The sequence below is a fragment of the Trachurus japonicus genome, chromosome 21 (assembly GCF_045865225.1).
Source record: "Trachurus japonicus isolate A0001 chromosome 21, Traja_1.0".
NCBI lineage: Eukaryota > Metazoa > Chordata > Actinopteri > Carangiformes > Carangidae > Trachurus > Trachurus japonicus.
The window spans coordinates 30,499,954-30,525,835 of record NC_140927.1 but is presented as its reverse complement, the minus strand read 5'-3'; the positions used below and the strand labels follow the sequence as shown (position 1 = coordinate 30,525,835).

The window sequence follows — 25,882 nt, the reverse complement described above, 5'->3', positions numbered from 1 at the left end:
AGAGAGAGAGAGAGAGAGAGAGAGAGAAAGGAAGCCCGTATCCTATTCTCAGGGCGCATCCAGCCCAGACTGGTGTGTCTGGTCGGGAACTGCAGTTGAGAATTTATTATTAAGCTAGTAAGTTGTTTATATTCAGTTTTTTACGAGGTGACAGAGAAGTCAACAGGACAGGGGGCGTATTAACCCGCTGAAGCAACGGGTGACGCCGCATGAGGGGGCGGACCCCGTCAGTTATTCGATTTTCTCAGTTGCATGTATATTGAGACAAGGACAGAAGTCCGACTTGACGCCAAAATCGAATTTTGAGCATAGCTCGATTAAGCTCTGCATGTAAACGTACTGTGTGATTGTTTGAAATGAGAGCAGACTTTCTCTCTTTCACAACTTGTTGTTTGTTCTGTTTTTTTTCTGTTCTTGTTTTTTTTTTTAAAGACGACTCATTAGAGCAGAACGTAAATGAGGAAGTTTGAAACCTGTGAATAAAGACTGTCACAAATCAACAATGAACAACACAACTCTGACTGTGTGTGTTCACATGGAGCTTTAATTGAATGTGTTTTCATAGTTCCTGTCAGGGACAGGATAGTTCAACATTTTGGCCCATCGCCATAATCCCTATAGTCATAGCAGTAGGTTCGTTACCTTTAATTGTCGGTGCAAGTTATTTTTAGAATGGCAGAGCAGAGCCGTGAGCTGCTCAGAGCTACGCTACGGAGGCTCATGGGATTTCTTGGTTTCCCTCATCAAACTCATCAAATAGCTATACAATTTGCATTTTGGAGTTGTTGGATTGTGTATTTGATGAGTTTGATGAGGGAAACCAAGAAATCCCATGAGCCTCCGTAGCGTAGCTCTGAGCAGCTCGCGGCTCTGCTCTGCTGTTCTAAAAATAGCTTGCACCGACAATTAAAGGTAACAAACCTACTGCTATGACTAGGCTATATAAGGATTATGGCAATGGGCCAATTTGCCAAAATGTTGAGCTATCCCTTTAAGAGGATGTGGATGTGGAAAAATACATATAACTCCTTTGACTTGAGGGAGTCACGGAGAATAAACGCTGATCCGTCCTTCAGGACAATAATAAGACGCTGGAACAGTTCAACCCCCGCCCACATGAGACGGGATTTAATTTACTTTTTGATTATTTTTATTAGATTCTTATTTTATTTTATTTTTCCCTGAAGCACTGGCTCTGCTTTCTTTTTATTTATTTATTTAATTCTGGTTCCATTAAACGATGTGAGAAGAAACCGTGAGTTATTAGATGACATAACAAGAACGAAGCGACGCCGTTTAACATCCAGCTCTGAGCTCAAACTGTAACAAGTGTGGTTTTTAACTCTCTGATCCTCCTACGCTGTCGGCCCTGTGTGTGTGTGTGTGTGTGTGTGTCTGAGTGTGTGTGTGTGTGTGGTCGGAGGGGTGTAATGGTTTGGGTGTGACTTAACCTTATTTTATAAGAGGGTGTCGCTCTTTAATTAGAAAGAGACACAAATTAAATCACCAGTTTCTTTCTCTCTCTGTATTTCAGCCTCACTGTGTGCTGCTGGCGTCCAAAGAAAACTCAGCTCCGGTGAAGTTGGGAGGATTCGGCGTGGCCATCCAGCTCGGAGAGTCGGGACTGGTGGCAGGAGGTAAAGACAACACCATAGAGACAAACTAATGACAAATATATAATGAGATATTAATTCCTCTCATTATTCAAATGAAGATAAAAACAAGCTTTTGGAGGTAAAAGTGTGTGAAGCCTCATTTAGACAAATTAAAGCAGCTACATGTTTTATAAGTGTTGCTATGCTGCTGCGTAGCATAAAGGGATACACCAACATTTTTTTTTACGTGTCTTGCCTCACTCCCGAGTCCATGACCAGCAGATAGACACCATCCTTTCGACTGTGCGTGCAGTAACAAGGGAGATAGAGCCGTATCGCCGTAATTAGCTTAGCTCAAACACTGGAAGTGTATAGGTAGTGTTAGCCTGCCTCCTACCCGAGCTGAAATCAGCAGTCAGAAGCTGATTTCATTTTAGCTCTAACACATTTCAAACCACATTTCAAACATTTTACGCGAGAAAGTAGCCGTTTAGATCAGCAGTGTGTCGTTAATTTGTCTAAATACCAGCTGTTTACAATTTTGTTCGGACGAATTCGGCGCTACTCAAGCTAGCCGTTGTGACCAACGCACTTCCGGTTACTTTCACAAAATAAAACACCCGTTGCCCTTTACATACAGAAAACCATGAGGATAGAATTTGTGCTTTTACTTTGAAATAGGAAGCTAACCTACCCTCGATGTAGCTAGTTTGAACCAAAATAAACCGTCTTTGCTTGAACCCTCCGTTTTGACCGATCTCGTCCCGTTAGCGGCATTTGACCGCTCAAGATGCCTTACCGGAGAGTTTTGTCAGCTCTGAGACGAAGATCGGCCCGCCGGTTTCCGTTTAGAGTTGCTGAAGAGTTTCTCTGATGACTTTAGGTGGAGGCAGGCTAACACTACCCATACACTTCCAGTGTTTGAGCTAAGCTAATTAGCGACTTTAGGTGGAGGCAGGCTAACACTACCCATATACTTCCAGCGTTTGAGCTAAGCTAATTACGGCGATACGGCTCTATCTCCCTTGTTACTGCACGCACAGTCGAAAGGATGGTGTCTATCTGCTGGTCATGGACTCGGGAGTGAGGCAAGACACGAAAAAGAAAAAATGTTGGCGTATCCCTTTAAGTTTACATTAGCAGCTCAAGAAATGTTCAAAGCAAGGATGTGCAAGGGATGTGGAAAAACAAAGAAAAACTCTAAGGCACTCTCTTGACTTAGAAATGGCTTTAATTAATCTGGCATTGTCACGATGACATGTTTAAAATGACTACAGCACGTTTCGCTTATCAGGGAATCAAAAGGATTTCAACATGTCATTGTGACAATGACAGATTAATTAAAGCCATGTTTACTAACTCAAGAGAGTGCCTTGGAGTTTTTTCTATGTTTTTTTTACATTAGCAGCTGCTTTAAACAGACTTCAGTTTAGTTTTAGTTTAATTTAATGTGTTAAAAACATGAAGGAACCAAATACATTACCCATGCAGGTCTAGCAGAGTACAGGATAAATAACGTTTAGACCTATAAATAAGATAAAAGAATGAATAAATAATAAAGAAAGAAACATACTTAACACTAGTCATCACATTCACTCATTAATACACACATCCTGCTTCTCTATTGATCATTTATTGATCATAAAAATGTTCAGTATCTTGTCCGGCTGCCGTACAAACATGGCGGCGCAAGATGGCAACACTCTCTAAAGCAAGACACCTTGTTACAGTATAAAGAAGAATTATAAGGCTATGAAAACCAAACACATTTTATTTTATGGCGATTATATATTTTGCCAAGAAACCTTGCCAACTGGACGTTTAAATTATGACGACAAAACAAAAAATAATCTCTAAGCAAAGGTGATTTGAACCAACTCTGTGTCCAACTCTTCAGCTTTTATTGAGAGGAAGGAAACAAGTTAAATCTGACCTCCAATTAGCAGGAAACGAAGAGCTGAACCTCATTTCAGGTCTAAGAGGAGGAAGTCAGGTCACACTGCGCTTCCTTTTTTCTAGTCCACATGTGGTAAAAATACACACTTATAAAGAATATAGAAGTGGTTATTATTACGTTGATTGATTTCTCTGTAACTCCCATTAAGGTCGGGTCGGGACGCCACACTTCATGGCGCCCGAGGTGGTGAAGAGGGAGCCGTACGGCAAGCCGGTGGACGTGTGGGGCTGCGGAGTCATCCTCTTCATCCTGCTCTCGGGGTGTCTGCCTTTCTACGGCACCAAGGAGCGGCTGTTCGAAGCCATCTGCAGAGGCAAATACAAGGTCAGAGGTCGCTCAGGGATGTGTGGAAGAGTCTGAACCAGATTCATGTGGAGAAAAAAAAAAACTTAAAGGGATAGGTGCAACATTTTTGCAAATTGGCCCATTGCCATAATCCCCATAGTCATAGCAGTAGGTTCATTACCTTTAATTGTCGGTGCAAGCTATTTTTAGAACGGCTGAGCAGAGCCACGAGCTGCTCAGAGCTACGCTACGGAGGCTCATGGGATTTCTTGGTTTCCCTCATCAAACTCATCAAATACACAATCTAACAACTCCACAACACTCTGGTGGACAAGTTGTGACCTGCACATTCACCACACTATGAGATAATAACACAACGTTACCAGACAGAGTTGTTTTAGAGGGAAATACAGAGACTGATGATGAAAAACTGTCCCTGAAGGCAACGTGCATCAGCGGTTTTGCATGAATTTCCCTCTAAAACAACTCTGTGTGGTAACGTTGTGTTATTATCTCATAGCGTGGTGAATGTGCAGGTCACAACTTGTCCACCAAAGCGTTGTGGAGTTGTTGGATTGTGTATTTGATGAGTTTGATGAGGGAAACCAAGAAATCCCATAATGAGCCTCCGTAGCGTAGCTCTGAGCAGCTCACGGCTCTGCTCCGCCGTTCTAAAAATAGCTTGCACCGACAATTAAAGGTAACGAACCTACTGCTATGACTATAGGGATTATGGCAATGGGCCAATTTGCCAAAATGTTGAACTATCCTTTTAAAGCAATCCCTACTGTATCTGGGATTTTTTTTTTTTCTTGGCTGAAAACCAACCTTGTAAGATCAGAGCCTCCGACCCGGTGTCCCAGCTCTCGTCTCCATGGCGACACCGCCACACAAACGTAACGCGCCCCGTAACCCGTAATCTCTTGTTGATGACAGATAAGACTACACAGATATACACATGGTAACATGGTAGATGATAAATAACCTTATCCACCGCTCCATGGATTGATTTCTCACCGGCTTCGTTGTTGGAAACAAATGCACATGGAGGAGAGGAGGGTTAGAGACACAGAGGAGGAGAGAACAGACCTAGGAGAGTTCAGATTTAACACCAATGATTGAGAACAGAAGCAGAACTCAGAGCACACGTCAACATACATGAGGAAATAAGCTTTTGGAAAACAGACTGTCAAATGCGGCCGTGAGGTGGTTGCAGAGTTTCATATACTATATATAAATATATATATGCAGTATATATATAGAGAGAGAAAGAGAACGAGAACTGCCTTGAGTCATATGTAAACACAGGAAGTCACGTATGCACAGCTGTACACATTGGTGATGTGTTGTGTTCAGTTTGAGCATGTTTGACCAGAACTGAACCAACACATCCGGTCACGTTGGTCCGGCCGGCCCGGCTTGTTAACAACTGCACTCTGTAACATTTCCAGTTACCAGTAACGTTACTATCTAAGACTTTATTATCAGTGATGGGAATAACAGCATTATAAAATAACGGCGTTACTATCGGCGCTACTTTTTTGAATAACGAGTAATCAAAATAGTTACTGTTTCCCCCGTTATAAAAGTCGTTACTGTTACTGACAATAAAATCCGCTGTTATTTGACTCAAGAAGTCCCATCACAAAATAATACACTCGTTAAAATGTTTATATACTTGTTTTTCAGTCCATCACAGGGCTGTACGTTAACTTTTTCAGCACATAGCACTAGTGCTACAGAGGCTGACAGTTTTTTAGCACAGGACCAGAGAGTTGTAGCACACCCTAAAAATGCCCGTCACCTCTACAGAGGACAATTAATGCAGCTCATCACTTACACAGTAACATCAGCAAGTGTAATTCATATACGTACATAATGTAATACAATTATAGAATAAGAACTCGAAATGTTTTCAGATACAGAAGAAGCATCTTTAACCATCGTTGTTTAAAGTGACTTAAGCATCACTTTAAACAACTAATTTTTACAGGCGTGACATATTTACTAGGGGTGGAACGGTTCACAAAATCCACGGTTCAGTTCGGTCCACGGTTTTGTGGTCACGGTTTTTGGTTCAGTTCGGTGTACGTTGATCATTGGGAAAATCAATCATGTCTTCAGTTAAAACTGAAAGAATGAGGCAGTCTGACATCTGATACATCATTGTGACAGTCTGAGGTTAAAAGTAGGTGAGATTCTGGCTGCAAGAGAGGAGACAACATGATTTTAATTTATTGGGCAAAGAAAGTTATCTAACAAATGCTAAGAACAATTAGTTATTCACTGAAATATCTGTATTAATTGTGGTTCTATATCTTATAAAATATAAAAAGCAAAAATGTCTCTTATGCTCTGCCCCTTTAATTAGTGCATACAAAATAATTTAACTTTAGCCTACAACTTTTACAACCACATTAGTTACCAGCAACATAAAGTGAAACAGAGGCAGAGGTGTCCTGCCACAGTCTCGTTTGGGCTCTTACCGAAACCCCCACTCCTCCTCCTCCTCCTCCTCCTCCTCCTCCTCCTCCTGCTGCTGCACAGGTTCCGCTGCAGCGCTAATAAATGCTAAAACTCATCACTGACCAAGTTTGAGTTTTAAAACTGGTCGCGTCTGGCTGTGTTGGTTTTACAGTAACCTCTGAGGTGTATTTTTGCACTGTGCTGTGTTGCTTTAAAGGAGTAAAAATGATGAAGTATTTGTGTGTGTGTGTGTGTGTGTGTGTGTGTGTGTGTGTGTGTGTGTAGATGAATCCGCGGCAGTGGGGCCACATCTCGGAGAGCGCCAAGGACCTGGTGAGGCGGATGCTGATGCTGGACCCGGCGGAGAGGATCACCGTGTACGAGGCTCTGAACCACCCATGGCTCAAGGTACAGCAGCAGAGGCACCTGAACGCACCATCAGCAGCATCTGTCATAATAATGATGATAAAACTCAGACATCGCTCTTTTATTGTGTCCTCGTCTGTGGACAACTTAAAGAACGACTTGAGCAGAGACACGTCTGAAGGTTTAGACCAATCAGCTCCAGCTGCTGATTTCTCAACTTTGATTAGACGCCCGGCAGCACACACTCACGTTTACAAACCCACATGTTCACACACACACACACACACACACACACACACATACACATACACAGGGTTCAATGTCTTCTCTTCTCACTTATCTGTTTGTGGCTCCGCTCAGTGCAGCAAACTGTGGTGAATCTCCCACAGGCCTCAAACTGACGACAACAACAACAACAGTAACAACACGGTTCAGCCGAGCAGATAAATGACCTGGAGATTTTGTCTTTAGATTCAGTTTCTGACTCAGTTAAAGGTTTTAAACTCCCTAGAGTTGATCCATAAGAAAACATTAAACCTTTCCATCTCCTCTCTCAGCTTCTCTCTGGAGCTCTAGTAACAACAGGTCAGTGTCAGCCAATCAGAAGAGAGGAGGAGGCTCTGAACCTCTCTTCTGATTGGCTGACTGTTTTCTGTAGTGATCCAATAAAAAACAGAGCAGATTTCAGAATAAAACACTCAGAGAAACCAAATCCTGCAAGTTGTTGGATTGTGGGTCCAGGTGGTAAAATGGGGCGGGGCTTAGTTGTGACATCACAAAGTGACAGGAAGTCCTGACGGCTGGTTTTAAGGCTCAGTTTCTGAATACAGGCTGTGTGCATTTCTCTGTGGACTGAGGCTTTGATACTTTAACAATATTAATATAGAACCTAGAGCTGCTTTATAATCACACTACACATGGACATCTACCTTTATACTGTATGGAGCTTTAACACAAACATCTACCTTTATACTGTATGGAGCTTTAACACAAACATCTACCTTTATACTGTATGGAGCTTTAATACAAACATCTACCTTTATACTGTATGGAGCTTTAATACAAACATCTACCTTTATACTGTATGGAGCTTTAACACAAACATCTACCTTTATACTGTATGGAGCTTTAATACAAACATCTACCTTTATACCGTATGGAGCTTTAATACAAACATCTACCTTTATACCGTATGGAGCTTTAACACAAACATCTACCTTTATACTGTATGGAGCTTTAACACAAACATCTACCTTTATACTGTATGGAGCTTTAACACAAACATCTACCTTTATACTGTATGGAGCTTTAACACAAACATCTACCTTTATACTGTATGGAGCTTTAACACAAACATCTACCTTTATACTGTATGGAGCTTTAACACAAACATCTACCTTTATACTGTATGGAGCTTTAACACAAACATCTACCTTTATACTGTATGGAGCTTTAACACAAACATCTACCTTTATACTGGAGCTTTAACACAAACATCTACCTTTATACTGTATGGAGCTTTAACACAAACATCTACCTTTATACTGTATGGAGCTTTAACACAAACATCTACCTTTATACTGTATGGAGCTTTAACACAAACATCTACCTTTATACTGTATGGAGCTTTAACACAAACATCTACCTTTATACTGTATGGAGCTTTAACACAAACATCTACCTTTATACTGTATCTCCCACGTGACTTGAACGCAGCATCAGACTCATAACAGTTCAGTTAATAAACACTAATAAACCTGTGTGTGTTGGTTCTGCAGGAGAGGGACCGCTACGCCTACAAGATCCACCTCCCAGAGACGGTGGAGCAGCTGAGGAAGTTCAACGCCAGGAGGAAGCTGAAGGTTTGGTTCTCACACACACACACACAACCACACACACACACACACACACACACACACTGACCACATGTTACTACATCAAGTAACATGGGAGACGTCATTGTCATTGTCACCCTTCAGAGTCTGTGGCGTGTTCTTCTTTTATTTCTCTCGCCTGGTCTCCTTGTGTGTTAAAGGAATAGTTCACCAAAAAATAAAATTCAGTCATTATTGACTCCCCCTCATGCTGATGAATACTTCAGAGTAGTTTTTTATTCCTCAAAGTGCATCTGGAGACCCGGGAGGCCGGTTCATATAGTCCAATGAAAACTTTATATGAGAGTCAATAGGGCCCGACACAAAAACGTCCATAAAACTACACAAAAACCATTTAATATTCCTCCACACTGCTCGTCCACTGCAATCCAAGTGTCCTGAAGGAATATAGTCCAGAGTTTACTGGAAACAACGTCATTTAGGACATTTTTACAGCCTGATATAACATGAGATACATTCAACACAGGACTGTTTAGGCTGTAAAAATGTCCTAAATGACGTTGTTTCCAGTAAACTCTGGACTATCTCCCTTCAGGACACTTGGATTGCAGCGGACGAGCAGTGTGGAGGAATATTAAATGGTTTTTGTGTAGTTTTATGGATGTTTTTGTGTCGGGCCCTATTACTCTCATATAAAGTTTTCGTTAGACGACAAACCGGCCTCCCGGGTCTCCAGATGCACTTTGAGGAATAAAGGCCCAAGTGTCCCACTTTCAATGAATTAAAAAATAACTACATTGCTATCATTTGGTGAATTGAAACAACTCCAACTACACAAAAGCAACACAAGTTGATGATGATGTTGTTGTTTTGTTGCAGGGCGCCGTCCTGGCTGCAGTGTCCAGTCACAAGTTTAACTCCTTCTACGGCGACCCCCCGGAGGAGCTGCACGACTTCTCCACTGACCCCACCTCCTCAGGTACACACAACCTCTAACACACACCAACACACACACACTAACACACACACACACACACACCAACACACACCAACACACACATACAGTACCCTCACCTCTAACACACTTCCTCCCTCAGATTTCCTTCCCCTGGTTTTCTCCTCGGTTGCTCTTGAATTCAACTTCTGCTTTCTGTGCGTCGCTACGACAACAACACAACAACACACACACACACACACACACACACACACACACACACACACATACTGTTCAGGCATCGTGTGACTGAGCCTGAACATCATGGACATGTTGCTCCTGTTTGTCTCTTCCTGTTGTTAACGCTCAGTCTCCGTCTGTTCATCTGTTTTTTATTAATGCCTCCCACCTGTTAGGACTCCTAGCAGCAGAACGTAGGTATCTGTTGGTCCTGTGTGTGTGTGTGTGTGTGTGTGTGTGTGTGTGTGTGTGTTGTGATGCATGCCACAGGTGCTCTGCTGCAGGAAACAAGATTTGATGTAATCACCTTTAAAAGTGTGAGAATGTGGCAGCTGCACAGAGAGTTTCATGTTGATCAGTCCGGTGTCGAGAGGAAACGGCTTCAAACTGTGAAAACTACAAAGAAGAAATTGTATTTATAGGCCAAAACACAATAGTTATCTTACAAGACAGATTTAAAGGGATAGTTCAACATTTTGGCAAATTGGCCCATTGCCATAATCCCTATAGTCATAGCAGTAGGTTCGTTACCTTTAATTGTCGGTGCAAGCTATTTTTAGAACGGCGGAGCAGAGCCGTGAGCTGCTCAGAGCTACGCTACGGAGGCTCATGGGATTTCTTGGTTTCCCTCATCAAACTCATCAAATACACAATCCAACTACTCCACAACGCTCTGGTGGACAAGTTGTGAGCTGCACATTCACCACGCTATGAGATAATAACACAACGTTACCAGACAGAGTTGTTTTAGAGGGAAATTCATGCAAAACCGCTGATGCGCGTTGCCTTCAGGGACAGTTTTTCATCAAGCAGTCTCTACATTTCCCTCTAAAACAACTCTGTCTGGTAACGTTGTGTTATTATCTCATAGCGTGGTGAATGTGCAGGTCACAACTTGTCCACCAGAGCGTTGTGGAGTTGTTGGATTGTGTATTTGATGAGTTTGATGAGGGAAACCAAGAAATCCCATAATGAGCCTCCGTAGCGTAGCTCTGAGCAGCTCACGGCTCTGCTCCACTGTTCTAAAAATAGCTTGCACCGACAATTAAAGGTAACGAACCTACTGCTATGACTATAGGGATTATGGCAATGGGCCAATTTGCCAAAATGTTGAACAATCCCTTTAAAAAAATTAAAAACAAGTTTCTAAAGTTTGATGAAGTCTGATTGAATGTGATAAATGTGTGTGTGTGTGTGTTGATGTTTGTAGCTTCACATGTAGAAGATGGAGAAGTGTGTGTGTGTGTGTGCATGCTCACTTCACCCTGACCTGTTCTGTGTGTGTGTGTGTGTGTGTGTGTGTGTGTGTGTGTGTGTGTGTGTGTGCAGGAGCTGTGTCTCAGGTGTTGGACAGTTTAGAGGAGATCCACGCGCTGACAGACTGCAGCGAGAAGGATCTAGATTTTCTCCACAGTGTTTTCCAGGACCAGCATCTACACACACTGCTCGATGTAAGTTACACACACACACACACTAGCACGCACACACACAGCTCAGACGTGGTGGAAGTGAAACGTTTCTTGTGTTCAGCTCTGTGTTCAAACTGCAGCGACTCACACCTCACAAGACGTGTGTGTGTCACTGGGTTTTGTGGTAGTGGACCACACACACACACACACACACACGCACACAGACACACACACACCAGACCAGACCAGACCAGACCAGAGCCGCTCCACACACACCACCAACTGTCTGAGCACAAAGTGTGAACAGCTACTGACTCTGCAACACACACATGCACTTGTTGTGGTTAAGCTGTTTTTATTTCACAGTTATTATAACAAACAGGCATATTGTAATAAATTAGAATAATTTTGTGATTGTATAATACAATACATATTTATTTATATAGCACATTTAAAAATACAACCCAGGTTGTCCAAAGTATTGATTATAGCCTCCGTCTGAAACACAGTAAATCACACTCTGATCAGCTGATTAACTGAACGAACAGTGAAGAACGAGGATCATCATTCTTCATCTGGTTGAGTTAAAGAGGTGAAAACAACCGAGGTCTGATGATGACATCACTGATGGGACCTGTTGCTGTGATTGAAATCATTGGTGGAAATATAGACCGAATCTCCTTCCGGGTAGAAAACCAACACGTAATTTGAATGAGTAGCCTAGTAGTAGTAGGCTAACGAACGAGAGTTAGTTTTTCATATTTTTAACGCCCTATCACCGTTTAGACAAATCTGAAATGATTGAAGAAACATCACTATTTATGTGTGTGTGTGTTTTGTGTTGCTATGTGTGGTATTTATTCAGTTTGGGGGAATCACGGTGTCTAGAAAGCATCAGTGACTGCAGCTGACAGGGACAGCTAATGGCGGCAGCTAAGCTAACGGCGGTAGCTAAGCTAACAGCAGGATGTCAGCTGTTAAAACCCTCCTGTTGTCGTCGGACATGACATGAAACTACTCCAGTTAGCTCAGTCATGTTGTAACTCAGATATCCGCTGGAGAAAATATTTTTTCATGGAGCGTTTATTGAGTCACTGAGTTATTAAAGTTAAACAGGTAGCTAACCGTTAGCCCGGCTAATCTATGATAACCATGACTAATTACAAAAATGTGCAGACAGAAATAGTAATGTTTGTCTAGTTTTATAGACTTTATAAACATCAGATTAGTCTAAACGGCGAGTAGCCTAACATGAAAAATGAGATTTAACGAAACTCTCGTCCATCACTGTTGTTCTGATGCTAGTTTTCTACCCGGAAGTAGTTGTAAACAACAAGGTGACTCGTAGATGACGTAAGAACACAACTGGACGACATGTAGACCCGAGAAAACTCAACTTTCTCAACATTTTAATTGTTGAATTAAAGATTAGAGCTCGACTGCATCGACTCTACCCCAGACTACCTGCAGAACAGCTGCTGTTTGCCATTTTAACTCTTGTAGTGCTGATGTCGCATGTTGCTGCCTTGGCCTTGTTGCAAAGTAGATTTCTGATCTTAATGAGACTTCCTGCTTGAATAAATAGACAGATAAATAGATAAATAACCACTTCCAGTTGATTTTAGCCCCCGCACTTGGTTTTGCATGTTCTCTTTTAATAGAAATGTGTCCTGATTCTTTTTAAGAACAAGGGGAAGTGCTTTTCAACCCCTAAAACCACAGTCACAGGCAGGCCAGGTGCAGACTGTCAACATACTGTAGCGCAAGATGAAAAAAGCAGTGAAGGCGTCTTTTCTGTTTTTCTGCATTTCTGCATGAAAACCCACTACAGGTTGTGGCTCCTATACGTCGTCACATTAACACATTGCGTCCCATTTCCTAGGGTGAGATGGATCTCTACTTCTCTACTGGAAACCATTTGAATCCTTCCATACTTAAACTAAGTATTTTGGAGTGTGTAAGTGTTAGTGTGTCCCAAATCGCGCACTTCTGCACTTACATTGTACATAATTGTAATATGTTGGCAGCAGTGTAATGTAACACTGTCACTGTTCAGCTTTTTAGAAGAAGAGTACAGTAAATGCTGATGATTATTAACAATGAAAAAGTAGAGAACGGCTTCATAGCTCCAGGTTCTCTTCTCCTCCTGTGTTTTATTTGGAAGTGTTGAACCATAAGAAGGTGGATCTGTGTTTTTACACTGTAAAATCTTTCCAAGAATATTTGTCTTATTTCTTGTCAAAATGTCTCAATTTTAGTCAAAACTAACCTCTCCCCACTTAAAATAAGACTCATCACTTAAAAAATTAACTTGTTTTTAGATCATTTTCACTTGTTTCAAACTAATTTTCAATTGAAATAAGTAGAAAAATCTGCCAGTGAAAGGAAGTTTTTTGTGCTTGTAATAAGAAAGAAAAACTTGCTCCACTATCAGATTTTTCTACTTATTTCAAATGAAAATAGACTTGAAAGGAGTCAAAAGTGTCAAAAAAAAACAAGCTACTTTTTATTTGATGAGTCTTATTTTAAGTAGAATGAGATTTGTTTTGACCAGAAATTACATTTTGACTAGAAATAAGACAAATATTCTTGGTAAGATTTAGATTTTTTGCAGTGTAAAGAGGATCAAATCAATCAATCATTAAATCAATGACTTGTAACTAGTTCCAGGGAGAATGGAGCGTCTCTTGGCTGAAAACCAACCTTGTAAGATCAGAGCCTCCGACCCGGTGTCCCAGCTCTTGTCTCCATGGCGACACTGCCACACAAACGTAACGCGCCCCGTAACCCGTAATCTCTTGTTGATGACAGATAAGACTACACAGATATACACATGGTAACATGGTAGATGATAAATAACCTTATCCACCGCTCCATGGATTGATTTCTCACCGGCTTCGCTGTTGGATGGAGGAGAGGAGGGTTAGAGACACAGACTTTAAAAACCAAGTTTCATCTCAGTGTCTGTGAACTTTGCTCTAGTTTCATATTTATCGACAGGGACATAAAGTCGCAGCGTCCACAAACAAGACGCAGCTCTTCATCATCATCAGAGTCGTCTCTTTATCCGTCTGTGGTCTGAAGGTGTGAAATCAGACGTGTGTCTCTTCCTCCGCTGTCGCCATGACGCCCACAGGAAGCATGTGACAGGACGAGCCTCATCTCATCTCATCTCATCTCCAGCCCAGTGACAAATGAACCATACATACAGTATATTACCCATAATGCCCCTCAGTTGTTTGGTCACATGCATCATTAGTTTTTATCCCTGTGTGTTCAGGATTAGTCCGTTCAGTCGTGTAACTGATAAAAAAAGAAAGAAGTATTGATTAGTTTGTTATATTTCTGATGATGACTCGGATTAATTATTGACACAGGAGCTTTAAATAGATGCAGATGTGGATCAGCAGCTGCTCAGATGTTGGTGCTGTTAACCTGTTGGTGGAGCAGATTAAAGAGAAAGTCCACCAGTTCTACATCGGAGTCTGATCTGACTTCAGGTGTGAGTGACTCAGCAGTTTTACCTCCTCAGATCTGATGATTTGATGTATTATTATTATTATTATTATTATCATCAATTTAGACAAGACACTCCTCAGGATTAAGTTATTAAGAAAAAAAAAACTTCATAAAGCTGATAACACACAACACAACAGAAGTGAAGCTGAGTTAACATTCGCACAACGTTTACACCCAATCACAGTTCAGTATGCATTTGCCGAGTCTCTGAGTCTTGTAGCTCGTGTGTGTGTCTGTGCATGTGTTTGATGAAGCTGCGGTGAGTTTTGATCCCTCTGGGCCACCGTAGTTACACGTTTGTGGTGCGTGTTGATGTTGTGCGTTAGTGTTGTTGTTGTGTTCAGAGGCTCTTTCAGCTGCTGAAGGCTTGGTTTAGTTTAGTTTGGTTTGGTTTGGTTTAGTTTAGTTGGTTTAGTTTGGTTACGTTTGGTTAAGTTTGTTTTGGTTTAGTTTGGTTTAGTTCGTTTTGGTTTAATTTGGTTTGGTTTAGTTTGGTTAAGTTTGGTTTAGTTTAGTTTGGTTTAGTTTAGTTAGGTTTAGTTTAGTTTAGTTTGTTTTGGTTTAGTTTAGTTTAGTTTAGTTTAGTTTAGTTTGGTTTGGTTTAGTTTAGTTTAGTTTAGTTTGGTTAAGTTTGGTTCGTTTTGGTTTAGTTAGGTTTAGTTTAGTTAGGTTTAGTTTGGTTTGTTTTAGTTTAGTTAAGTTTAGTTAGGGTTAGGTTTAGTTTGGTTTGGTTTCTTTGGTTTGGTTTAGTTTGTTTTGGTTTAGTTTGGTTTAGTGTTAATGTTGATGTTGTTGTTGTGTTCAGAGGCTCTCCCAGCTGCTGGAGGCTGAATGAAGTTGTAGTGACTGAGGCTGCAGGGAGACGAGTAGTAGATGTGCCAAGTGTGCGTGTCTGTGTGTGTGTGTGTGTGTGTGTGTATGTGCGCGCCTGTGTGTGTGATTCTGTCTGTGTGTGCGCCTGTGTGTGTGTCTGTGTGTGTGTGTGTGCAGCAGTGTCAGTGGGAGCCGGGGGCTGCAGATGTCTCCTTTTCAGCCTCAGTTTCACACCCGGCTCTGAGAGGAGAGGAGAGGAGAGCAGAGCAGAGGAGGAACAATGGCCTCTATTGTCGGCCCGTTGTGCCGCTCACAACAACAAGCACAGCCTCCATCTCTATCTCTGTGTGTGTGTGTGTGTGTGTCTGTGTGAGTGTAGCCTCCTCACACACACACACACACATACACACACTGACAGAGGATCCTGGAGCTGTGAGCCTTTGATAACAACATGCGTCTGCCTCTCTGAGCGTCGGCTGCTCCTCTTACCGTCTCTCCCGGGTGAGTCTGACTTTTTCTTTTCTAGTTTTATTTCTCTCTGAGATGCATTTGCAAAAAAAAAAAAAAAAAAACACAACACAACACAGCGTTTTGTCGAGAGAAGCCCGGAGCTTATTTGAAGTCGGCCCCACCATCCCCTCGTGTGTGTTTTCTGCCGTTTGACATGTATAATGAGGCTTTAGTCAGGAGCAGTCGAGTTTCTCTCCCTCATGCTCCAGTTTCCTGAGGCGGCGGCTGGAGAGACGATGTTTGAGCCTACTTGTCACTAATAGGAAATTAAGAGATCGCTCTGTGTGTCAGAGTAACAGCTGATACTATGTGTGTGCCTGTTTGCTGCACACACACACACACACACACACATGCTTGTATCTTTAAAGGATAGTTCAACATTTTGGCAAATTGGCCCATTGCCATAATCCCTATAGTCATAGCAGTAGGTTCGTTACCTTTAATTGTCGGTGCAAGCTATTTTTTAGAACGGCAGAGCAGAGCCGTGAGCTGCTCAGAGCTACGCTACGGAGGCTCATTATGGGATTTCTTGGTTTCCCTCATCAAACTCATCAAATACACAATCCAACAACTCCACAACGCTCTGGTGGACAAGTTGTGAGCTGCACATTCACCACGCTATGAGATAATAACACAACGTTACCAGACAGAGTTGTTTTAGAGGGAAATACATGCAAAACCGCTGATGTGCGTTGCCTTCAGGGACAGTTTTTCATCAAGCAGTCTCTGTATTTCCCTCTAAAACAACTCTGTCTGGTAACGTTGTGTTATTATCTCATAGCGTGGTGAATGTGCAGGTCACAACTTGTCCACCAGAGCGTTGTGGAGTTGTTGGATTGTGTATTTGATGAGTTTGATGAGGGAAACCAAGAAATCCCATGATGAGCCTCCGTAGCGTAGCTCTGAGCAGCTCACGGCTCTGCTCCGCCGTTCTAAAAACAGCTTGCACCGACAATTAAAGGTAACGAACCTACTGCTATTATGACTATAGGGATTATGGCAATGGGCCAATTTGACAAAAAAGTTGAGCTATCCCTTTAAAACATTGTGTTTTTTTTGCAGACGACTCCGCTGCAGCTGCGTCTGACTTCTGTAAAAGTCTAAATGTTTAGATATTATAAGTTAAACAGTTTAGTTTCAGACGCTGCTGCAGAATCTGGTCTGGTATTTTCAAAATAAAAGCCCTCAGAGGTCAGAAAATGCAAAGTTTGTTTGTTTCACTTCCAACAAAAGCTGAAAGAGAAGTGGTGACAACTCTCTCCTTGAGAGCGCAAGGACAAGAGCGCAGTGTGTGTGTGTGTGTGTGTGTGTGTGTGTGTGTGTGTCAGTGTGTTTCAGCCCTGAGGCGTCTCAGTGGTCGTTTAAAGACTTCCTGAGGAGTGTGTTGTGTTGTGTTGTGTTGTCGTGTGTCAGTCTGATGGTGTCGTTTTCCTAACGAGGAGAGAGAAGCAGACGTACGTAGATGTAGACCACCAAACCACAGCCTCCTCCTGCGCTCGCCGTCAGCTGTTTTATTAACATAAACACACATCCTCTTTTACACACACACACACAGACACACACACAGTCTTATCCCCCTCCCTCTGTCTGCAGGACCTCGTCAGTCCGGTTTGTGTCTTTGTCTCCAACACAAATGGATCATTTTACAGAGACTCACCACATGTGTTTTTCAGCTTCGGATGATTTTCAACAGCTTTGATGAAAATCACTGTTTTGTTGTGTGTCTGTGTGCGTGTGCGTGTGTGTGTCTGACGTGTGTGTGTGTCCTTGTAAAACAACATTAACAATCCGCATGTATCTGTGACTCAGAGATTTTATTAGAAAATCTTTTTTGAAGTCAAAAACATGGGGACAGACACAAACTGGGAAACAACAGCTTTATAAACCTTTACAGTTGTTTTTTTGTTCAAACTATTCAACAAAGCAATATTTAGATGGAAACACACACACACACACACACACACACACTTTTCTGTATTTCCACGCTGTGCCTCCTGCTGTCTCGGGCCCCGGGGGGCCACATCCAGCCGAGAGGCAGACGCTGGAAATCTGTGGCCGTGTTTAATCAGAGCGACATCACAGGAGGAAGAAACTGAATATTCACAACTTTTCTAAACAAGAAAATCTGTTGATGAGACAGAAACTTGTTGTTATGTTGTTATTATGGGATGTAAACACTGGAAAACAAGTTGTCGTGCAGCTCTGCAGAGTTACCTCATCATTATCTGTGACCGGTTTGGTTTAGTTTATCCATCCATCCATCCATTGTCCACCGCATTATCCGAGTCCGGGTCGCGGGGGCACCAGTCGGAGCAGGGATCCCCAGACTTCCCTCTCCCCGGACACTTCCTCCAGCTCTTCCGGGGGGACTCCAAGGCGTTCCCAGGCCAGCCGAGTGACGTAGTCACTCCAGCGTGTCCTGGGTCTTCCTCTGGGCCTCCTCCCGGTGGGACATGCCCGGAACACCTCACGAGGGAGGCGTCCAGGGGGCATCCTATACAGGTGCCCGAGCCACCTCAGCTGGCTCCTCTCGATGTGGAGGAGCAGCGGCTCTACTCTGAGCTCCTCCCGGGTGACAGAGCTCCTCACCCTATCTCTAAGGGAGCGCCCCGCCACCCTGCGGAGGAAACTCATTTCGGCCGCTTGTATCCGGGATCCCATTCTTTCGGTCATGACCCAGAGTTCATGACCATAGGTGAGGGTGGGAACGTAGATCGACCGGTAAATCGAGAGCTTTGCCTTTCGGCTCAGCTCCTTCTTCACCACGACGGACCGATACAATGACCGCATTACTGCGGCCGCCGCACCGATCCGCCTGTCGATCTCGCGCTCCGTTCTCCCCTCACTCGTGAACAAGACCCCAAGATACTTAAACTCCTCCACCTGAGGCAGGAACTCTCCCCCGACCTGGAGGGTGCAAGCCACCTTTTTCCGGTCGAGAACCATGGCCTCAGACTTAGAGGTGCTGATTCTCATCCCAGCTGCTTCACACTCGGCTGCAAACCGCCCCAGTGCATGCTGAAGGTCCTGGCTCGAGGGAGCCAACAAGACCACATCATCTGCAAAAAGCAGAGATGAAATCAAGTGGCTCCCGAACCGTACCCCCTCCGGCACTTGGCTGCGCCTAGAAATTCTGTCCATAAAAATAATGAACAGAACCGGTGACAAAGGGCAGCCCTGCCGGAGTCCAACACGCACCGGGAACAGGTCTGACTTACTGCCGGCAATGCGAACCAAGCTCCTGCTCCGGTCATACAGGGACCGTACAGCCCTCAGCAGAGGGCCCCCGACCCCATACTCTCGGAGCACCCCCCACAGGATGCCACGTGGGACACGGTCGAAAGCCTTCTCCAAGTCCACAAAACACATGTGGACTGGTTGGGCAAACTCCCATGCGCCCTCGAGCACCCTGCGGAGGGTGTAGAGCTGGTCCAGCGTTCCACGGCCAGGGCGAAAACCGCATTGTTCCTCTTGAATCCGAGGTTCGACTATCGGCCGGATTCTCCTCTCCAGCACCCTGGAATAGACTTTCCCCGGGAGGCTGAGGAGTGTGATTCCCCGGTAGTTGGAACACACCCTCCGGTCCCCCTTTTTGAAGAGAGGGACCACCACCCCGGTCTGCCAGTCCAGAGGCACTGTCCCCGACTGCCACGCGATGCTGCAGAGGCGTGTCAGCCACGACAGCCCCGCAACATCCAGAGACTTGAGGTACTCAGGGCGGATCTCATCCACCCCCGGTGCCTTGCCACTGAGGAGCTTCCGAACTACCTCAGTGACTTCAGCTTGGGTGATGAATGAATCAACCTCTGAATCCTCAGCCTCTGCTTCCTCGACGGAAGGCGTGTCAGTGGGATTGAGGAGATCCTCGAAGTATTCCTTCCACCGCCCGACGATGTCCCCAGTCGAGGTCAACAGCTCCCCTCCTCCACTGTAAACAGTGTTGGCGGAGCACTGCTTCCCCCTCCTGAGGCGCCGGATGGTTTGCCAGAATTTCCTCGAGGCTGACCGGTAGTCCTCCTCCATGGCCTCCCCGAACTTTTCCCAGACCCGAGTTTTTGCTTCCGCGACCGCCCGGGCTGCAGTCCGCTTGGCCTGCCGGTACCCGTCAGCTGCCTCGGGAGTCCGCCGAGCTAGCCAGGCTCGGTAGGACTCCTTCTTCAGCTTGACGGCATCCCTTACTTCCGGTGTCCACCACCGGGTTCGGGGATTGCCGCCGCGACAGGCGCCGGAGACCTTACGGCCGCAGCTCCGGACAGCCGCGTCAACAATGGAAGTGGAGAACATGGTCCATTCGGACTCAATGTCTCCGGCCTCCCTCGGAATCCGGTCAAAGCTCTCCCGGAGGTGGGAGTTGAAGACCTCCCTGACAGGGGAATCTGCCAGACGTTCCCAGCAGACCCTCACGATACGCTTGGGTCTTCCAGGTCTGACCAGCTTCCTCCCCTGCCAGCGGATCCAACTCACCACCAGGTGGTGATCAGTTGACAGCTCAGCCCCTCTCTTCACCCGAGTGTCCAAGACATACGGCCGGAGGTCAGATGACACGACTACAAAGTCGATCATTGACCTCCGGCCTAGGGTGTCCTGGTGCCACGTGCACTGATGGACACCCTTATGCTCGAACATGGTGTTCGTTATGGACAGACTGTGGCTAGCACAGAAGTCCAATAACAAAACACCGCTCGGGTTCAGATCGGGGAGGCCGTTCCTCCCAATCACACCTCTCCAGGTAACACTGTCGCTGCCCACGTGAGCGTTGAAGTCCCCCAACAGAACGATGGAGTCCCCAGTTGGGGCACTTTCCAGCACCCCTCCCAGGGCCTCCAGGAAGGCCGGGTACTCTGCACTGCCGTTCGGCCCGTAGGCCGAAACGACAGTGAGAGACCTATCCCCGACCCGAAGGCGCAGGGAAGCGACCCTCTCGTTAAGTGGGCAGAACTCCAACACATGGCGGCTGAGCTGGGGAGCTATGAGCAAGCCCACACCAGCTCGCCGCCTCTCACCATGGGCAACTCCAGAGTGGAAGAGAGTCCAACCTCTCTCAAGGAGTTGGGTTCCAGAGCCCAGGCTGTGCGTGGAGGTGAGCCCGACTATCTCTAGTCGATACCTCTCAGCCTCCCGCACAAGCTCAGGCTCTACGGGAGGGCGGGCCCACGTCGCTCGTTCGGGCTGCGCCCGGCCGGGTCCCGTGGGCCAAGACCCGGCCACCAGACGCTCGCCTGCGAGCCCCGACCCCAGGCCTGGCTCCAGGGTGGGGCCCCGGTAACGCCAGTCCGGGCGACGTACACTTCCTTGCTGTTTTCTTCTTCATAAGGGGCTTTGAACCGCTCTTTGTCTGACCCGTCACCTAGGACCTGTTTGCCTTGGGAGACCCTACCAGGGGCATTAAGCCCCGGACAACATAGCTCCTAGGATCATTCGGGTGCTCAAACCCCTCCACCACGGTAAGGTGGCGGTTTAGTTTAGTTTAGTTTAGTTTAGTTTAGTTTAGTTTAGTTTACAAACCTGAGTCAGGTAGACGCTGTGTAATCCAGCAGGTTTTTGTGGGCAGGGACTAAACTACGGTGTCCCTGAAGGTCCAACACAGTGTGACTTAAAGGGATAGTTCAACATTTTTGGCAAATTGGCCCATTGCCATAATCCCTATAGTTTTAGAAGTAGGTTTGTTACCTTTAATTGTCGGTGCAAGCTGTTTTTAGACCGGCGGAGCAGAGCCGCGAGCTGCTCAGAGCTACGCTACGGAGGCTAATGGGATTTCTTGGTTTCCCTCATCATCAAACTCATCAAATACACAATCCAACAACTCCACAACGCTCTGGTGGACAAGTTGTGACCTGCACATTCACCACGCTATGAGATAATAACACAACGTTACCAGACAGAGTTGTTTTAGAGGGAAATACAGAGACTGCTTGATGAAAAACTGTCCCTGAAGGCAACGCGCATCAGCGGTTTTGAATGTACCCCTCCGCCGTTCTAAAAATAGCTTACACCGACAATTAAAGGTAACAAACCTATTGCTATGACTGTAGCGATTATGGCAATGGGCCAATTTACCAAAATGCTGAACTATCCCTTTAAGCCGTAGTTCATATCCATATTTTAGAGCAGGTACAGAGTCGTGGAGCGTTGTGTGTCCCTGTGTAGACAGATGTGTGACGTTCCAGATGTGTTGAACAGCTGTTAATACAGGAGTGTCAACATGTTAGTGATGGAGACGTTCTGCAGTGACCAATGATTTATGTTAGTAAATGCAACATCCCATAATACTGCTGCTGTTACTGAGGAGTGGTGGAGTCTCAGCTCTGCATTGAACTGTGTGGTACAAAAGATCAGTCTGTCTGTGACACACACACGCTCTGACTGTGTGTGTGTGTGTGTGTGTGTGTGTGTGTGTGTGTGTGTGTGTGTGTGTGTGTGTGTGTGTGTGTGAATATGATAACTCTGCTATCAGACGGGTTGTGGCCTTGTGCTTTGATGTGATTGTGCAGCCGCTGCTTCCTGTGTTCACACTGAGTCTCGGGGCGACGACTGTCCACGAACACAACGTCTCCTAAAGGACAATTCCGGGCAAATTCAACTCGTGGCTGTATTTTCCTAACATTTTAGGTCTAAAAGAAGGAATCTGAAGGTTTTCAGTTTAATGTCTCCTGTTTTGCGGTAGTTGTGTCTGTCCCCGCATCGCCACGGCAGCGATGAATGGGAGCGGATTGAAGTTCTGCTGCTTAGTAGGGGTGGGAGAAAAAATCGATTCACAAATATATCGCGATATCTTTTTTGACGATTTTTAAATCGATTTTTTTGAAAAAAAGCATGTTTTACTTTTTTTTTTTTAAACATTTTTTTTTACATTGTGCAATGTGCTTTGTTCGCCTTTTTTACATACAGAGAGTCCAGGTTTTGAAAAGGGTTTAAGGTCACTTTATAGTATTTGTGTGCAGATAAATGTTAAAAATGCTAAAGACTAAAAATCGAGAGAATCAACGATATCGTAGAATCGCAATTTAAATCGAAATCGCCATCCAAAAAATCGTAGAAGAATCGAATTGGGAGAAAAGCATATCGTCCCAGCCCTAGTGTTTAGGCTGTTTCCAGCCCTCAAAGCCACAGACAGCGTCAGATGGCGACTCAAACATGCACCCAGAAGTTTATTTACTTCAAGCAAGCCGACATGTTTGTAAAACTAGATCTAATTCAAAGTCTCGCGGAGTCGAGACCCAAGTTGACGCTCGGTGTGTTCACCTGCAGTCGGAAGCTCCCGTTTGTCTCATAAACACAGGAATATCAACTCTTGACTTGCTTCAAGTAAATAAACTTCTCGGTGCATGTTTGAGCCACCTGATGCTGTCTGTGGAAAAAAATTGCGGCTTTGAGGGATGTAAACAGCCTGAGCAGCAGAACTTACATCCACTCCCATTCATCGTTGCCGTGGCGATGCGGGGACAGACACAACTACCGCAAAACAGGAGCGATTAAACTGAAAATCTTCAGATTCCTTCTTTTAGACCTAAAATGTTAGGAACATACAGCCCCGATTTGAATTTTCCCGGAATTGTCCTTTAAAAACAAACACACACACACACACACACACACACACACACACACAGAAACACACACACCCCGCTGCAGTCAGAGCAGTTTATTAGTCAACTGGGTTTTTTTTACAAACAGACTCTTGTGTCTGTCGTCGTTTGGCCGCAGCAGAGAAGAGAGAAACAGAAAGTCCTTGTTGTTCAGGGAAGAAGAAACAGAAACAGTGTGAACGTGACGGACGGAGTGAGAGAGAGAGAGAGAGAGAGAGGAGGAGAAAGATGAAGTTACTACACACAGTTTTAGAGCCAGAAGGACTTCCTGTGACTTTGTGATGTCACAACCAGAGGCTCAGAGGTCTCCTCTCTTCTGATTGGCTCCAGAGAGAAGCTGGAAAACTACACTGAGATGGTTTTCACATCTTCAAAGTGACCCAATCTGTTCCCTTCCTCCATCCTCCCTTCTTTCCACAATCCTTTTTCCCTTCCTTCTTTCTTTCCTTCCTTCCTTCCTTCCTTCCTTCCTTCCTTCCTTCCTTCCTTCCTTCCTTTGTCCTTACTTCTTCCTTCTTTTTGACCCAATTGACGCAATCTGTTCCCTCCCCCCATCTATCTCTCCTTCCTTTTTCCTTTCCCTCTTTCCTCCTATCTTGCCCCTTTCCTTCCTTCCTTCCTTCTTTCCCTTCGTCCTTCCTTCCTTCCTTCCTTCCTTCCTTCCTTCCTTCCTTCCTTCCTTCTTTCCCTTCCTTCCTTCCTTCCTTCCTTCCTTCCTTCCTTCCTTCTTTCCCTTCGCCCGTCCTTCCTTCCTTCCTTCCTTCTTTCCCTTCGTCCTTCCTTCCTTCCTTCCTTCTTTCCCTTCGCCCGTCCTTCCTTCCTTCCTTCCTTCCTTCCTTCCTTCCTTCTTTCCCTTCATCCTTCCTTCCTTCCTTCCTTCCTTCCTTCTTTCCCTTCATCCTTCCTTCCTTCCTTCCTTCCTTCCTTCCTTCTTTCCCTTCATCCTTCCTTCCTTCCTTCCTTCCTTCCTTCTTTCCCTTCATCCTTCCTTCCTTCCTTCCTTCTTTCCCTTCATCCTTCCTTCCTTCCTTCCTTCCTTCCTTCTTTCCCTTCGTCCTTCCTTCCTTCCTTCCTTCCTTCCTTCCTTCTTTCCCTTCGTCCTTCCTTCCTTCCTTCCTTCCTTCCTTCCTTCCTTCCTTCCTTCCTTCCTTCCTTGACCCAGGAGGACAGCAGGAGTGTTAAAGCTACACAGTTTTATCCACCTTTTTCTGAACGTCAAAAACGTAGCCTGTTTTTGCCGGTTTTGCTCTTCTGGTAGAATTTTATGTTTACGTTTCCATGGTTTCGGTAGTCGCGGTAAATGCATGGATTTTTTTTTTTTTTTTCAATAAAAATCTGTAAAACGCATGGATCATCACACCAGCTTTTAACAATGGATATCACACAAATTGACATGCGTGTTAAAAGCCAGCGTTAATAGATCCATGCGTTTACCGCAACTATGACAACGCCTGAAAACCATGGAAACATAAACGTACAATTCCACCGGAAATGCAAAACTGTCTTCCGATTTTGGCCATAGATAGGGATGTATATCGTTAGGATTTTATCGATACCGATACCCATACCGATACTCCTTATCGGTACTGATACTTATCGATACTACAACATGTAATTTAGTGTAAAAAATAATGATGTTAAAAGATTCAACCTTTTTTTTTTGTTTTGTTTTTTATTAGGGGGGCAGCAACCAGCATACAAAATTGACAGCAGAGAGGAACACCTCCTTTAAACCCTGAGCAAGTGATGATAAAATAGGATCTCCTTCTATGGATCTTGATGAATATTTAGCTTTTTTACTCTTAAAGTTGTATTGCTCTGACTCACAGCTCACGTCAGCTCAGGTGATCTGCAGGTTGTTTTCACTTCATTGCTACGACGCTGCGCCCCGTGTGTGCGTGTGTGTCTGTGTACAGCGCTGACACACACACACACACACACACACACGCTGCATCCACAGCAGCCGGTCCATGTTCTTCACGCCGTAGACCAGTCAATTTATGAGACGTGTTACCGCAGAATAAACGACACAAGCAGCTCAGTGTTTCCACAGTCGGAGTTTTCTCCTCCTTTCTTAGCGGAGTGACACCAGGTCACTCTGACACTCTGCTCCTCAGCAGCAACATGAAGCTGCTGGAGCCTCCTCTGTCTCCTCACTGACCTGCTGCTGTCGCTACTGGACACTCCCTCCGCCTCCGACATGACTTAAAGTACTTTGCTGGGTCTCGGTGCGAGGCTTCAAACACATGACGACCCGACACAGGCGAACGGACCGGGCCGGACTCGTTCGCTCCACACGCACCGTCAGGCCGTGTGTCGGCGCTGCGGCGCGGCGGCGCGGAGAGACGCTGCTGAGACTCGCCGCGGCTC

The 25,882-nt window shown here is 44.9% G+C and overlaps 1 protein-coding gene across 8 annotated transcripts in view; it reads left to right on the top strand.

Moving 5' to 3' along the window:
• Nucleotides 1–25,882, top strand: part of caska (calcium/calmodulin-dependent serine protein kinase a) — a 211,098-nt gene that overhangs the window by 140,832 nt on the left and 44,384 nt on the right. For all 8 annotated transcript variants that reach the window (XM_085766078.1, XM_085766077.1, XM_085766086.1 and 5 more), the window contains exons 6-11: nucleotides 1,535–1,637; nucleotides 3,701–3,876; nucleotides 6,589–6,711; nucleotides 8,448–8,531; nucleotides 9,384–9,483; nucleotides 11,008–11,129. In XM_085766078.1, coding sequence (XP_085622204.1) covers nucleotides 1,535–1,637; nucleotides 3,701–3,876; nucleotides 6,589–6,711; nucleotides 8,448–8,531; nucleotides 9,384–9,483; nucleotides 11,008–11,129 — 708 coding nt within the window. The remainder of the gene's footprint in view (nucleotides 1–1,534; nucleotides 1,638–3,700; nucleotides 3,877–6,588; nucleotides 6,712–8,447; nucleotides 8,532–9,383; nucleotides 9,484–11,007; nucleotides 11,130–25,882) is intronic.